This window comes from Notothenia coriiceps, unplaced genomic scaffold (genome assembly GCF_000735185.1).
Source record: "Notothenia coriiceps isolate Sejong01 unplaced genomic scaffold, NC01 NC01_scaffold00006916, whole genome shotgun sequence".
In the NCBI taxonomy this organism is placed as follows: Eukaryota; Metazoa; Chordata; class Actinopteri; order Perciformes; family Nototheniidae; genus Notothenia; species Notothenia coriiceps.
Window position 1 is genome coordinate 47,343 of NW_011339617.1, and position 14,866 is coordinate 62,208.

The 14,866-nt window shown below is 39.1% G+C and overlaps 1 protein-coding gene across 2 annotated transcripts in view; it reads right to left on the reverse strand.

Annotated features, from left to right (window-relative positions):
- Positions 1 to 6,923: 6,923 nt before the first annotated feature.
- ndst3 (N-deacetylase/N-sulfotransferase (heparan glucosaminyl) 3) overlaps positions 6,924 to 14,866 on the reverse strand; it is a 46,092-nt gene continuing 38,149 nt past the window's right edge. The window contains exons 13-15 of one of the 2 annotated variants that reach the window (XM_010769297.1): positions 10,343 to 10,445; positions 9,213 to 9,323; positions 6,924 to 8,040 (exon numbers count right to left, since the gene is read on the reverse strand). In XM_010769297.1, coding sequence (XP_010767599.1) covers positions 8,011 to 8,040; positions 9,213 to 9,323; positions 10,343 to 10,445 — 244 coding nt within the window. In that variant the 3' untranslated portion in view covers positions 6,924 to 8,010. Of the gene's footprint in view, positions 8,046 to 9,212; positions 9,324 to 10,342; positions 10,446 to 14,866 lie in introns of both variants that reach the window. The other variant, XM_010769298.1, reaches the window with a different exon arrangement.

Here is a 14,866-nt window from a genome sequence, read left to right on the forward strand (position 1 = left end):
GTGTGTGTTTGTGTGTGTGTGTGTGTGTGTGTGTGTGTGTGTGTGTGTGTGTGTGTGTGTGTGTGTGTGTGTGTGTGTGTGTGTGTGTGTGTGTGGAGAGGATGTGGGTGTGATGGCCCTGGGGTGCAAATCATTATTTTATTCTCGAATTTAAAATGTTGGAGGAACTGTTAATGGGAAGGTGTAGGAGTTTTAAGCTTTTAAATATGTAAAGATACGGGAAGTGAGAAAAGATGGGACTTTAAAAGATAGATCCAACCAGATTTAACCCATTTCCCTTTTTTTTTTATCTCTAAAATGTTCATTTCAGGACTATATTTTTATGTTTGTGTATTCCTCTTGCTTGAGCCAAGCTCTTGAAATGAATGCAAACAGAGTAAAGGCTGCAGTTTTTTACTTTTTTTACAATCATCATCGCAAATAATCTGGTATATGCAAGTAATCTGGTATATGCAAGTAATCTGGTATATGCAAGTAATCTGGTATATGCCTCACTAGAATCCCGTTTATTTAAAAAATATTGATCAGGTAAATTGGAATCTAGAACATATTTTGAAAGGAGATCAGGGATCATAGAACATCATATCACACCACAACTATATGTGGTAGAGTTTGACTTGAACAGACAGGTAAAACATCCAGTGCTGTAACCACGGTATTTCTAACATATGCAAGTCATTTTGAAAGTCAGCTGCAAATGCATTTAAAGGAGAAGATAATCCTTCAGTAGTAATTGCACTTGTTTGAATTCACGCTCTGTATCTTTCAAAACACTTTATGTATGCACCGCCACACATCTGTTAGTGATCTTTAAATGACATGCCAATGTCATTAATCATTGCAACTTAGTCACAAAGGGCAACAGAAGGTCTTAAACACTTATGCATAAACATGTATTCCCTTTTGAGATGGTGTGTCTTCTTTGACAATTTAATTCACAAGGGAGATTGTGTTTTTATTACTGAAGTGTGATGACAACATCAGTTATGTATAGTGTGATGCTGGCAATGCTTGTTTAACTTAAAGCACAATGTCTTCTTTGTTCAGCTGTTTGCATTTGGCTATACGCCACTCATATATCACTCACACACATACCTAGCATCCTAAGCCACCATGGATAGTTATTAACACTGTGTGGTCACAGAGAGAAGCAGCAGAAAAACCCAACACTGCACTTCGTTACCTTTGCATCAGTAGTCCCCTTTCAGTTTGTTTGTGCATTCCGGCGTTCACGTGTAGAAAGCCATGGCAGGGTCCGGTCCTTGTTGTTACTGGTTGTTTGAGGTACTGGAAATATCTGGAAGGATAAAAGAGGTACAGGAGAAGATGTCAGAATATTAGAAGAAGAAAATATTGTTGGATAGGTTCAACCTCTCAAAAAACACATTTGGCCAAAGGGATAAATTCCATGCTGGAAGTTCAACAATATGACCGGAGACTGCATATTAATCAAAGGTAGCATATTGTGGGTTAAAACCTGCAACAGGCCAACATAAAACGGACACAGTCAGCATGCCAGGGGAATTACATTTCTTATTCATTTTAATTGGGATCCTTCATGAGATGAAAGAAAACAGTCTCTCCTAATACTCTGCCAGAAACCTTGAAATTGATTAATCTCTAAATTAGAGCTCGGTGCCTTTGATAAGAAGGTCAAATCAACCGGAGTCTGCTGCCCAATTGCGGGGCAAAGCAACACAAAAAAGCTATGCCCATGGACTTCATGTCCACACATGTCAAATCAATCAGAAACTAGGAGTCTTATAGTAGTCTAGTAGTAGAGTCTCACACTGATGATGTTGTTATTCTAGCGTGTTAATTTTCAGCAGGTATGGTGGTTACTATGTTAGTTTAGTGTGTAATTAGTGCTACACACAAAGTACATCTGAGGTTGATTTGAATTTAATTGCAGGGATTTATTCATAACAAAAGTGTTAATATACATTATGATGGGAAGGTCACTGGGTAAACATTCAGGAGAATCAACATTTGCTCAATTAATGAACATGATTGTGGGTACCAAAATTGGATGGCAAACCCTGTAATAGTTTCCAGACTTTCTCTCAAAACCCAAAATGCCAACATACTGGTCATGCTACAAGACCAAATAGATGAGAAGACTGACCAACATAACCATCCCATGCCACTATCATGGTTTAAACACTAACATTATGCTCACATACACTTTAATTCTAAACTGTAATGCTTTGCCTCAGGTCGCTCATACTCCAAGACCCTTCAGCAGGCCCCCATATCCCTACTGCCCCGTCGTCACTGCCAGCATCATTTCCACAGCGCCTTCACAAGCCGCATGCTCTGCGCCGGCAGCATCCAGTCGGAGAGGCGCGTGGACAGTTGCCGTGGTGACAGTGGAGGTCCGTTGGTGTGTGAGCGTCCAGGAGGGGGTTGGGTGGTTTACGGGGTCACATCCTGGGGTCATGCTTGCCGGACACAACAGTCCCCTGGCGTCTACACCAAAGTGTCTGCCTTCAGCCCCTGGATACGAAAGGTGATTACACGTGATGACCAAAAAGAGAGAGGACGATAGAAGGACAATTATATATTGAGCAGAATCACACTTAAGACTTTCTTTGTCAGGTGACAACTGATACAACAATATAGTTCAGTCATGAATAACTGAATAACTTTCAAATTAAAAGCACAAGGCAACGCTGGACCTTTTCCACTTAGAAACTTTTTTAATATTTTTGGGAGAGAGGAGGGTTATAAGCACTTATGTAACTGATTTAATATCATCTTGAGATGCAAGATTTTGAATTTTCTTCAAATCTCAACCCAAGACAATGCATCTATGTAACTTAAATATCTTGTTTCATGTGACATTGCATGCTAAACTTCTGTGCTTGCTTTTACAATGAAATTATTGTGTAACTTATGATATGCAATATGTGATTAAAAATGTTGAAAAGGGACCACAGTTAAAAAAACAACAACAACATACTGTTAACATGTAGAGAATTAGCCACGCATTGTATGGACTTGAACACTTTCACAAAGAACCCCCTTAGGTATTTATCGCATATTATCTTATGCTTTTGTGTTTAGCATTCTAGTCATATTGACATTTGCCAAACGGAAAATTATGTAATTCGACCTAATTTTATTATTGTTTTTTTTTCTCTGTGCTCATTGTTTTGCTGTGTAAAAAGCATATTTCAGGTCTTAGTTATTTCTCAGGCATTTATCATTTGCATGCAGTCAGTATTTCTCCGTGTCTCAGTGCCGCTTAACATCTGCAGAGGAAGAAAGGGACTAAAGTGTTTCTGCATCCAAGCACATTATAGCAAGTGTTGATTTGTCATATCCTCTTCTAATTCATGAGCTTTTGTTTTGGCGGGATAGTAAAGTGTTGTTGTTGTTGTTGTTGTTGTTGTTAAAAAGAGACAATCTGGTACACTTGAAACAACTACACTACCATCTTTTTAGGTGTAAACTGACTATGTGTTATGTTGTTTTGTACTGTAACATTTCTTTATAAATACGATTTTGTAAAAAATGTTTGATGTTGACACACCGATGAAACATTAAGGCACATTGCTGATGGAACTGTAATGTATAATTAGCAGGTAACACTTTATAGTAACCATTATTAATAAAGGGTTGATTGATATTAAGATTAACTTTAAATACATGTATAGATTTAAAATTAAATACATGAACTTGCAATTTAAATTATAATCAGATGTGAATGCAAGAATGTATTATCTTTCTCAAGTCAAACCTTTCAGTAACACTATCTTACTAAAATGGATCAAGAACATCAAGGATAACGCCTTTATCAAAGGTTTAAGTTCTTAAGTCTTATCTATTTTTTATTTACCAACACAACTATACACAAACTTTCACAATGACACACTTGGGTAAAAAACCTTTTGTGACTCTAAATATTTGTAGGGAGTTTTCGCACTTGATATCACACATTCTGTGATCCTCCCACATCTGAAAGAGCCCTTTCAGGTTTGTTTCTGACTGCAAACTGTCAAAGTGAGCACCGCTGTGTCAGAGAATGTGTATGCACACACACTCAGACACAGTGTGGCTGGTTTGTCACACTGTGTACACTATGTAAATGGCAGCCATTTTCTCAGTTGTCCTTATTTACAAGGCAAACATGTAATGTTGACTCAACACAACTTAAGAACTGGGACTAACTGCTACAGTGGGAGGCTGCATGAGATGTTGGCATGAAAAAAATCACATTTATCATCTTCCCAGAATTTGTTATTGTTCCTCATGTGCTTAAACAATCTGTTTTGCACCATTAATGTAACGTTTGACCAGTTATGTAATGGCATTGTTTCTTCTAACAAAACACTACAGTACATTTCCCATGCATTTAGTGAAAGTGTTTTGTCTTTAAAAAGCTAAATACTTCCTCTTGCCACAACATTTATATCAGTACAGTATGTTACAGAACAGCACCGCCGTGTGGTTGACCCATTACATGAAACTGGTTCATAATTCTGTATGAATGGCCTTCGCAATTGCAATTGAATTTACTTCTACAGCAATATACAATAATTCTATCCCCACATAGAACATTGTCCCCTGGATATTGACACTTAATGTATCATCTATAGCATTTTCGAAACCAAAATACATAACTTGAGCCCACAATGATTCAAACGATTTTGAAAGGCATCATACAAATAATGTTGTTGTCATTACTCTCATATTTGGGGTTGATCCGATTTTTTGGCTCTACTTTTAGACAAGCTTTAGATTTTGAATATCACGTTAATGGAACTTCGCTTATCAAGTTGCTCAAAATGCATTAAGGACTTTATATCAGTGTACCATTCCCTTTTTCCTCCTTATATATTAATATATAATTAATATATAATGAGTCAACCAGATGTGATGGTTTCACACTGATAAACTATTCCACGGTATTTTGCAAACATATTAGGAATGAGGAAGCTACTTAATTTAACGAATAAGCTCAGAAGGCACAAGGTGCTGCAGGGGTAAGGTGCAGGGGATAAATATACATTTTTCTGATCTTGTTTCACACCTGCTAAATGTTTTGCCTAAACTGACAGAACTTCTCTCAGCCAAAGCACAGCGGTCCTTAATTTGTAAGAGCACCCTCCTGTGGTCACTATCACACATTACAACACATTGGAACTCATTTTCTAAGGTTATTATTATTATGGAAAATCTAACATCAAAACGTTTTGTTAATCCCCGTACACCAAAAAAAAAGTGTAAATGTCATATAACGTAAAATAAATCATTTACCAAAAACCATTGATAAACAATTAACATAATATATACACGTTAACTAAATACATAATGTGTAGTTGAATTGAAGATTCTACTGCATTTCATAGTGGTTATTATGACAATTATTCAATTTAATGATTTTTGCTTTCTTGTGCTGGTTTTATATTAAAAATGTTCAAGGTACTGAATAAACATATTGTTAATATACAATCAAAAAACCTGATGAACAGAGGATCCAGGGAGCATTGCCCTTTTTGTGTTTTTCTTTTTGCTATTCCCACTGAACCTCTAGCTCTCTGCACTAATGAGCTTATATTAGATGTCACCAGAGGTGCAGAACAGAAGGTCTCATTATACACGGATAATTTATTTCTGCTCATATCTGTTTCCATCCCTTAAAATCTGGCAACACTTGGGAAAGATCTGAGAAAACTGCTAAAACATGAACAAGAGTGATCTCATGCGGATTAAAATTGGCTGCTAGAAAAATCATCTTTAACCAGATGCTTTTGAAGATGGCTGGAAATATGTTTACAGTTTGGGGATTTGGGTTACTTTTTTATATCTCTATGTACAACACGAGTAATGTACTTCTTTTATCATTGTATTTAAACTTGAATTATTTAAACTATAATCTTAAAAAAGCCTTTTGGAACAACAGATCTACATACTTATTTTAACATTTCCTATTTGATATCCCTAAAACATTATGACTGTTTGCTGATATCCTATAAAGTACAATTTATTTCAACTGTACCGTATCTGCAGACCACAGACTTAATATGTAAAATATTGTGCTTCCTGGTATTACTCACCGCTTTGAACTCTAAAGGTCGAACCCTGCTGTCGATGAGCCATAACTGGATTATTTCAGCCCTCTAACAGAGTCAGTTATATCTCCTTACGAACACAATGGACTCCTGCAAGGATGCAGCTACTGTAGATACGATTAGTGATTTATGGGAAGCTTTATTGTATACTTCAAATTTCATCCATATCTGGCAAAAAGGGTTCTTTGAGTTTAAAGTGTGTTGAAAGTGCCTTGGATCTTTTCAAATATAGACCATATGTTCACTATCTGACATTCACATGCTGAGTGTTGTCCTTTACTTCTGCCATGGATGTTTCAATTGATTTCTCCCAGAGTACAGTCTTACATTTTTTCCTTTCGTGACTACATGGCTAAACTTTAGCTGCCGCTTTGCTAATGTAAAATCTTCTCTGTCACATTCAGGCTTTATTGCAAATGTTCTTAATTTTATGATCACTTTAACAAAACATTGCTCAACAAATACAATCTCTCCTTACAACCCTTACCCTTACTGCAGCATACCACACCCTCTGATATGTGATTACCTAGTTGTCCATTGAAGTATGGGTTCACATTTCAAGTACGTCTGAGAAAAGAAATCAGGTGTGTTATGTCTTATATTGTTTAAAACATTAATGGTTACTGTGTTAAAACCAAAGAAAGGAACAATGTGTCAAACAGCAAACTGTCATCCATGCCATTTTCACTTACCTTAAAAGGACAAAGAGGATACTGTCAACCATTTATGCCACATCATTTGTGAATGAATGTTAGTATGATGGTGTGTCCCTGTACAATATAGGTTATCTGTGTTGTGTACTTGGTCACAAAAGACACATATTATGCACTCAGTAATATTGATTTCTTTAATTTTGGTTTGTGTGTTTGACATTTAGAGGTTTTTTTGCATTCAGATTGAAGCTCAACAACGTAGGCCACTGGTTTTTGAAAAGGAAAGAAAAAGAAGGTTGAAACTTAAATGAGACACTTACAAAACAAAGACTGCCTGCTGTTACAGTAGCTACTTAAAGAGTCTTGGAATTAAGTGTCATATCCATTAGGCTCATTTTGCTCAGTTTACTTCCCACAAACTCATGTCCCCTCAGTCTTCAGTGCTGAAGTCATCAGTGCTCATGCTCTGCTAAATGGACACAGCGTTCTTCTGCATGGCTTGTCAAAGGAAAAGAATGAGTGGGCAATGCATCTTGCTTCAATGACTAATTTCTAGTCCACACTTTCCAGTGAAAGCCTCAAGTGACATCTCTAAGGGTGAACAAGGCTACCAGATCTACCAGAAACTAGCTTCACTTAAAACAACTTTTTACAAATTAATAAGAACCTGTCATGGAAAGTGACAGCCAGTCACCCACCCTGAGTCTGTGCACTTATCCTCCCTGCTTATACACTCTTATTGTGACAAAACAACACTATAAAAAATATTAAAACAAAACCACAAAGGCGGCGTTTCTTTTGTCTTGAAAATAAGTGGAACGGAACATAGTGCAAAGTCATCTCTATGGGAACCACGCACAGCTGACCCGCGCTGTCCTGGCATCATAAATTAAAGGTGAAAATAAAATAAAAAGTGATAACCATCAAAGTCACTGCAGGTCTGCACGAGAGTTCACAAAAGTTCTGAACAGCGTGTGACCTTCAAAGATTGCTCTTCATCTTCCTAACGTGGCTCTTCCTTTTAGTCCCGCTTTCTTTAGAGTTGTCAGAGTCTTCTGAAACTTTGATTCCTCCATCCATTCTTTCAAGAGTTCAGTTTCAGAGCGCCAAAGTTTGTTTGCGCTTTCATGCCTTCGGCTCCTTCCAGCAGTGTCCTGGCTCCGAGGTGAAACAAGGCATCTTGTCCTTGCCATCACCTCAGGGTTCACTAAAAGGCCACAGACAGTGCATCTGAAGGTCAGGTGCTCCTGGTCACTTCCTGGTCTTGGACCTCTTGACCTTTAACCCTGGTTATTGGATGCCAAGGTTATCTAACCTTCAGAAAGAGGTACAAAGATGGAGGGGGTGGAGAATAAAAAACAGAGAAAAAGGACAAAGATAAGAAAAAGTCATTTAATCCAATTCCTTCGCCTATTGATTCAAATGCCAACCATGAGAAAGGGAAAGAAAACAGGCTCTGATTGCTGTGAATTGGCCGGAAAACCTAAGCAGCCTTGTCAAGTGGCTCCCTCTGATTCATAAACAGTGACAAACAGTTGCACAAACAAATCCGCAGACAAAGAAAACATTGTTGAGCACTGCAGTAGAAAGAGGGCTCTGCAGAGATCAAGGTGAGACCACTGTCGGCAGCAGCAATTACACCAGGAAGCTTCACAGCCACATGCTTAGAATAACCTGAGTGGATTATGAAGTAATTACCGTACTCAAAAAGATGTCTTGCTTTGCTTACATGTTAGTGATATTTGTATTTTCTTTGTATTTTGAATCATCCCATCATGTCCTACATCTTTTGCTGTTGCTGTGTGTTTAACTAAGGGCAATGACATATATTTCATCGTTCCAATTAAATCCAAATCAATGACTGTGGTGGGGTTCAATCCTCAAGCGTCTTTGAGCACCTGATAAAAAGCTAGATGAATACAATGTATTATTATTATTATTATTTTGTTTCTAGCACTGTCTAAAAGATGGATTAGGCTTAGATCTAAGTGTCAGACTTCCTATAGATGTTGTAGTTCATCCATGGCTTATCGCTTTTGTTGTTGACTATCTTGAGTAAATCAAATTTGCAACTAATTCTGGGTAAATTAAGACCTTTTTTCAACAGTTGCAAATACCTTTTACTGGATATTTACGGCAGTAGCTTATACAATTACTTTATTACTTATGTTGTGCCAAGAATAAGTTCTTCTTATACAACATAATGATGCTGTGTTTTGCTCATTGGCCTACACGACACACCAGCCTGAAATATCTGATTAAAACACACTTGCACAGTCCTGATGAGTGTTTGAGATTAACATGCTTAAAGAAAAGTTGTATATTTTATTTTTAACTGTAACACTGATTGTTGCCTAATTAGTCACAAACCAATGTAAAACCACATTTTCTTGGCTTTAAGAGCTTTTTTATTTGTTGACGTAAGACCATTTAAAAATGATAACTTCATTAGATAAATGTCGCAAATGTTGTGGCTGCTGACCTTCTGCAACTCTTCTCTTAGCCAGGAGGGAAGGGGCTGTCCGAGGCGGTGCAGCAGCTTTGACAGCTCCACGTTGTGTTCCCTGTAGTACCGGGAGAGATACGCGTGTGCCTGAAGAGAGTAGAGTAAGGGTGAGAACAAAATACATAAGAAGATGAGCAGACACTGATGGTGAATAAGGGAGATGGAGTGAGAGAAAAAAATGTGGTAAGTCAAGATACAATTAGTGGTCGAGGAGGAAGACAGAAGGTAGAGTAAGACATATGGAAATAGACAAGGAATTGGGAGAGTCATTAGCAAGGAGGAAAAAAAGTAAGAATGGAAAAAAAGGGTTGGAAAGAGGGATAGATAGAGGATAAATTAAATTAGGGGGCAAGCAAGAAATTGAGAGGGATTAATGAGGTGCCACCATCTTTAGATCTGTTTGTTTCTCTCCAATAGGACTTTGGGGCCACTAAGTGCCGACTGGTAGGGCTAGGGAAAGAGAGGTTAGAGAAAGAGGGAGAAAGATACATGAAGGATGTATGAGATCCATTATCTCCCACCCTCCTCTGTAAATCAGTTAACTTCCTCCATCTTGCCTCTCCCCTGGTGTTCTTTTTATTTTATTTCCTCCTCATCTGTCCTTTCCTATTTCCCCCTGGTGGACACTCAAATACAGTTTAATTACAGGTGACACTAAGGCACAACCATTAGCCATGTGTGAGCACATGAGGGAAGACAAATTGCATCTATGTGCATTTGTCTTCATGTGAGAGCAAATGTGTGATTCATTGTCGGCCAGGTCTGGTCTCTCCTCTGTGGAATCAGAGGCCAGCACAAAGATTTATGGATTGGATTTTCTCCTTCCACCTTTCCCTCGCTCCCCCCCCATCTCACGGGTGTTGTGTCACTATTGAGTCCTCATAATTAGGTTGTAACTTTCTGCCTGGATCTGATTGTCTGACAGTTTCCACCCCAACGCCGAGCCCGGTGGGAAATGTTGCCACAGCAATGAAGGGGACTGTGTATCACTGTCAGTCAGGCTGCTGCTTTTTCTGTTTTATTAGACTCTTTTTCTTACTTTTCATTCAATGCATATACTCATTTGCCACACTGTGCACTTTTCAAATGAAAATGTAAACATTTACCTCTGGCTCCATAGGGGGGTACTTTCTCCCTTTGCTCTTCCCCAAACACTTTGTCTTTCCCCCCTCAAGGAGCTGGCACCAAAAGCCCTTCTGAGGGTCAAATCTGAGAGAAGAGAAAAGGAGAGAAAGAATTCTTAATACAAATGTAAAAGAGAAGTCAGTTCAGTCCGGATATAGAGTAGTGTCTCTTCTTTTAAGAAAGTAAGCTCATCTTGGACTAGACATAAATGCCACTACGCATTCAACACTGTCTGGTACTCTCCTGCTATCGGTGTCTCTCTAACTGCCACACTGTCTCGTTTCATCTCTGTCTCTATCAGCCTCCATCTCCATGTCGCTTCTCTTCATAGCGCAGCCCCTTTCTAGATATAAGCTATTCTCCATCGCACTCTCCCTCTCAATGCAGACTCACAATAATCACAAGTATCATTTGTTGGTTAGTTAATGCAGTAATACACTGGTTATTACTGTATTATCTATATATAGCATCGGGGCATGTATACATATCATCTTAATTAGTTTTGATGTATTGCTTTCAATGTAATGCTTATGTACTCCATTTGAAACATTCTAACTATAATATATACAGTATGTTGTTCTATCTGTTCTATTCTTTCTTTAAATAACCAGATAAAGATAAAGACATCACAACTTTACATTTTTGAAGAGCAGAAATTCAAACACATGGCTCCCAAAGAGAGATAATAGCATTGAGATAACAGATATAACGTAAAATCACTGAGGTATGTGTCCCTGCTTAGATGGGTCCTTCTTTCATTACTGAAATGTATATAAATGTTAGGCAGGAAGATATTAAAACATTTGATCGATGTATAACATTTTCCTCTTGGCTCTATGACCATCCCTTGTGAAGCCAAATTGCCTCTCCTATTAGCAGAGTGTGAAGGCTCCCAGCAGCATGTCATGTGACAACCTGTTACCTGGAGACTAAATGGTAGGTGACTTTCACGGCAAAGTATTCTGGTAAAAACATGTGCTTGATGTCCCATGTATATGCATGAATACATATGCATCTGTACAAATACTGTATGTATTTTCTGTACGTTCATATACAGAATATAAGTATTTAAGTTGTGTTTTCATGTGTACAGCTCTTGTGGGTATACTGTATCTGCATGTGTACAGATTTTTCTATCTTAATCCACTGTATGCATAATGTTGATTTCTTAGTAATTTTGCATGCATGTATCAATCCATACACCTTGCTTTTGCAGTATAGTACAAATCATTTCTAAAGAGGTAAACATATGGCATTGTTAACTGCTATCTGGCAGTGAGAGTATGAGGGCTAATGTGGTTGTGACTGAAAAATGCAAATATTTGTCTTTATCTGCATGCATCAGTGGGTGAATAAAAGGGGAAAAAGACTTAAGTGCTTCTCCTTCAGTTTCCCTCTGATAGAACAGGAGGAGGAAAGGAGAGGGGGATTAAATAAATAGGCTGCAGTGTTGAGGATCTGTCAGACCGCTGCCATGTCACAAGAATGAGAAGGAGAATAGAAAGATTAGACTTTTGTGTTACTGCGTCTCCACACACACACACACACACACACACACACACACACACACACACACACACACACACACACACACACACACACACACACACTTATTCTGTAAAAATGCATCTCTTTACAATTTATATGCATGCATGTGAGCTTGGGATTCAGAACAGACGGACTCTCTGTCCCAATTTGAGCTACACATTTGAGATGTCCCTGTCTGGAGATTTGAGGCTTTGTGGGCCTTCTGATGAGAGGTTCTTGAGGTAAATAAACTGTTTACCACTCCTCCCAAACTTGAAGGTCATATTCTCTATTGGAGAATGAGTTGAAACAGAGCATCAGGGGGCCAAAGCTAGAATATGCTTACCTCCGCTCGAGTTATCACTTCCAATATATTACACATATTAAAACCTGAATACATTGGTCTACATTTTGTTCTCTGAGGGGGACATGACACTGACACCTTTGTTTCAAACACCATGCATGCAGCCTTTTTGAGTCCTGGTGTAATGTGAAAAGCTTTCTAATGATTAAATCCACATGTGATTTGGCTTTTGCTATATATATATTTGAATAGAAATATACTTAAGTAAACAAAGCACTAAGTGAGGAATAAAATACTCAGGGAGTGTCAGAGATTGAGCTGTCAGGAGATTGTTTTTTTCTTTCTAATATTGATCAAAGAAGAAAGCATTTTAAAAGAAAGATAATTATTTATTTATAGTAAAAATAAAATACACTTTTCTTTTCATCTACAAGGGACATATTATGAAACATACAAAAAACACTAATGATTGCTTATTTTCAAAGAAAATATATTTCCTCTTCCAGGTCTCAGGAGGTTATTATACCATATCTGTGTTTCAGAATATACACAGGATGCTGTTAACAACTATTGGGAATGTGCCTCAGGTGATCAATGGTCAATGCAGTTGATCTTTTGTGACTACAGCGACATGATAATGTATTTGCTTTTTTTATCTGAAAGACTGCAAAGATATGTTTGAACTGTAGACGTAGTTGCATTAGTTATTAATCTTGGTTACTCACATTAGTTCTTTGCTGCTTTAATTCTTTCTGATTGGCATTGAGCAGTGCGCCAACATTTCCATCCTTGTTTTTATTGAGACAGCTGTGACACAGACAGACAGGCACTGTAAGTGAGACATTCAACGCTCTGTTGGGATCTGATCCCGGGTCAGCAGCATAGGATGCTGACGCTGACAAAAGAATAGGTATACAACTTTATTGCTAGAACATATTCAGGGTATATGCAGGAATCCTGAAGTCAAATTTAATACCTTTTAAGACCTTTTTTAAGACCCTTTCCATACATTTTAAGACCTCATCACAACTTTGAGTTCTAACCGGTTACATTGGCAACACACTTTACCTCACATTTACTATATTGATTGTAAGATAGCAAAACTAAACAGAGTGCAGACAGACTACTGAAGCCTCCTCTCCACATGAACTTCAACCTCTCTGTGAAGGTCAGGTTTAATGCAGTATGCTGCTTTGTTGCTTCTGTACTCTGTGCTCTTTCATTCCAGTAAAACTCCTCAGAAACCAGTATTTGACCAATAAACAAAACAATTGACAAAACTTTGAACTATGAAATATGTTAAACTTTGGTGAGCTTCAGCGGGGGAATGCCATATAGGAGCTCCCTCGCAAATACCCAGGGGTTAAATTGGGCTGGGGCTGTCCGGGGCTAAGCCCTGGCACATAGGACGATTTGGATAAAAGCGTCTAACAAGTAACATGTAATGTAAAAGACCACTCGACCCGCTGGAGATGCTGTAGTACATATGCCGGGCCTGTAAGTGGCGCTGTACTTCTGCCACAAAATACACCAAAAGCAGCGAATAAGATCCCCGAGCATGGTTGCCCTTCTGTTTATTCACCGCGGTGGATTGAGCAACATGTAGTTAATGCCTCCCTGAGGCAAGCGTTTGCTCCTGCTGTAAAAGGCAGGTGCACCGCACCCACTGCCACTAACTCTGAGCCTGGCTCCCGAGCAGGACGTTCTCCCCGGTAGTCCACCAGCAGATGAAAAACACCCACCTCTCCGCCTCTTCCAAGGGACGAGGGAACCGTGCGGGGCCCTGCGGGGGGGTCTGCTGGAGGCTCCTGCTGGGTGGACTGTCCTGCAAGATACCGGGAACTGGCTCGAAACACTCGGAACACTGTTTTGTTGTTGTTGGCGAAACACATCAGCAATGACACGGGGGTGAGCAGGAGAGGTGGGAGAGGCGGGGCTATGTCGTATAGGGCGTACACACGGAGCCGTTTGGCCCCCTAGAGCGTTCCGTCCGCAGACCTACCTACCTTGGGACCCGTTACCGCTTGAGGGCTCCGTTTCCCCGGTTGCGTTACGGCCAGTGTTGTAGTCAAGTCACCAATTCACGAGTCCAAGTCACATCTCGAGTCTCCACTTTTCGAGTCCAAGTCCGAGTCACCTAGGGAGAGTCAGAGTCGAGTCGGAGTCCAAGTCCGAGTCACCCAAGGAGTGAGACTTTTGGGGCCCCTAAGCAAGCTTTGGCTTGGGGGCCCCCTCACTCTAGCGCGTTCTCACTACACACAACACGGAACCAACTTTTGTCTTATGATGTTAGCATAAGCACACATATTGTATAAATAAGCATGTGAACACCGTGGACCTAACCTACTCTAGGGGGGNTGTCTTAGCATAAGCACACATATTGTATAAATAAGCATGTGAACACCGTGGACCTAACCTACTCTAGGGGGGTTCGGGGGCATGCTCCCCCGGGAAGATTTTTTTTTTTAAATATTGAAGTTAAAAGCATCAATCTGGTGCACTTTGAGAGCAAAATTAAGAGATCTATGGATACATCTCTCAACACCCATTTGAAACAGAACTGTAAACAGATTTTTCTGTAAGGATATTTTACAAATCACTTAAACTGTATTCTTGTTTTGTCATATAGTATTTCATAACTGTTTTTAATTTATTCTCCCTGGCTGTCCATCTC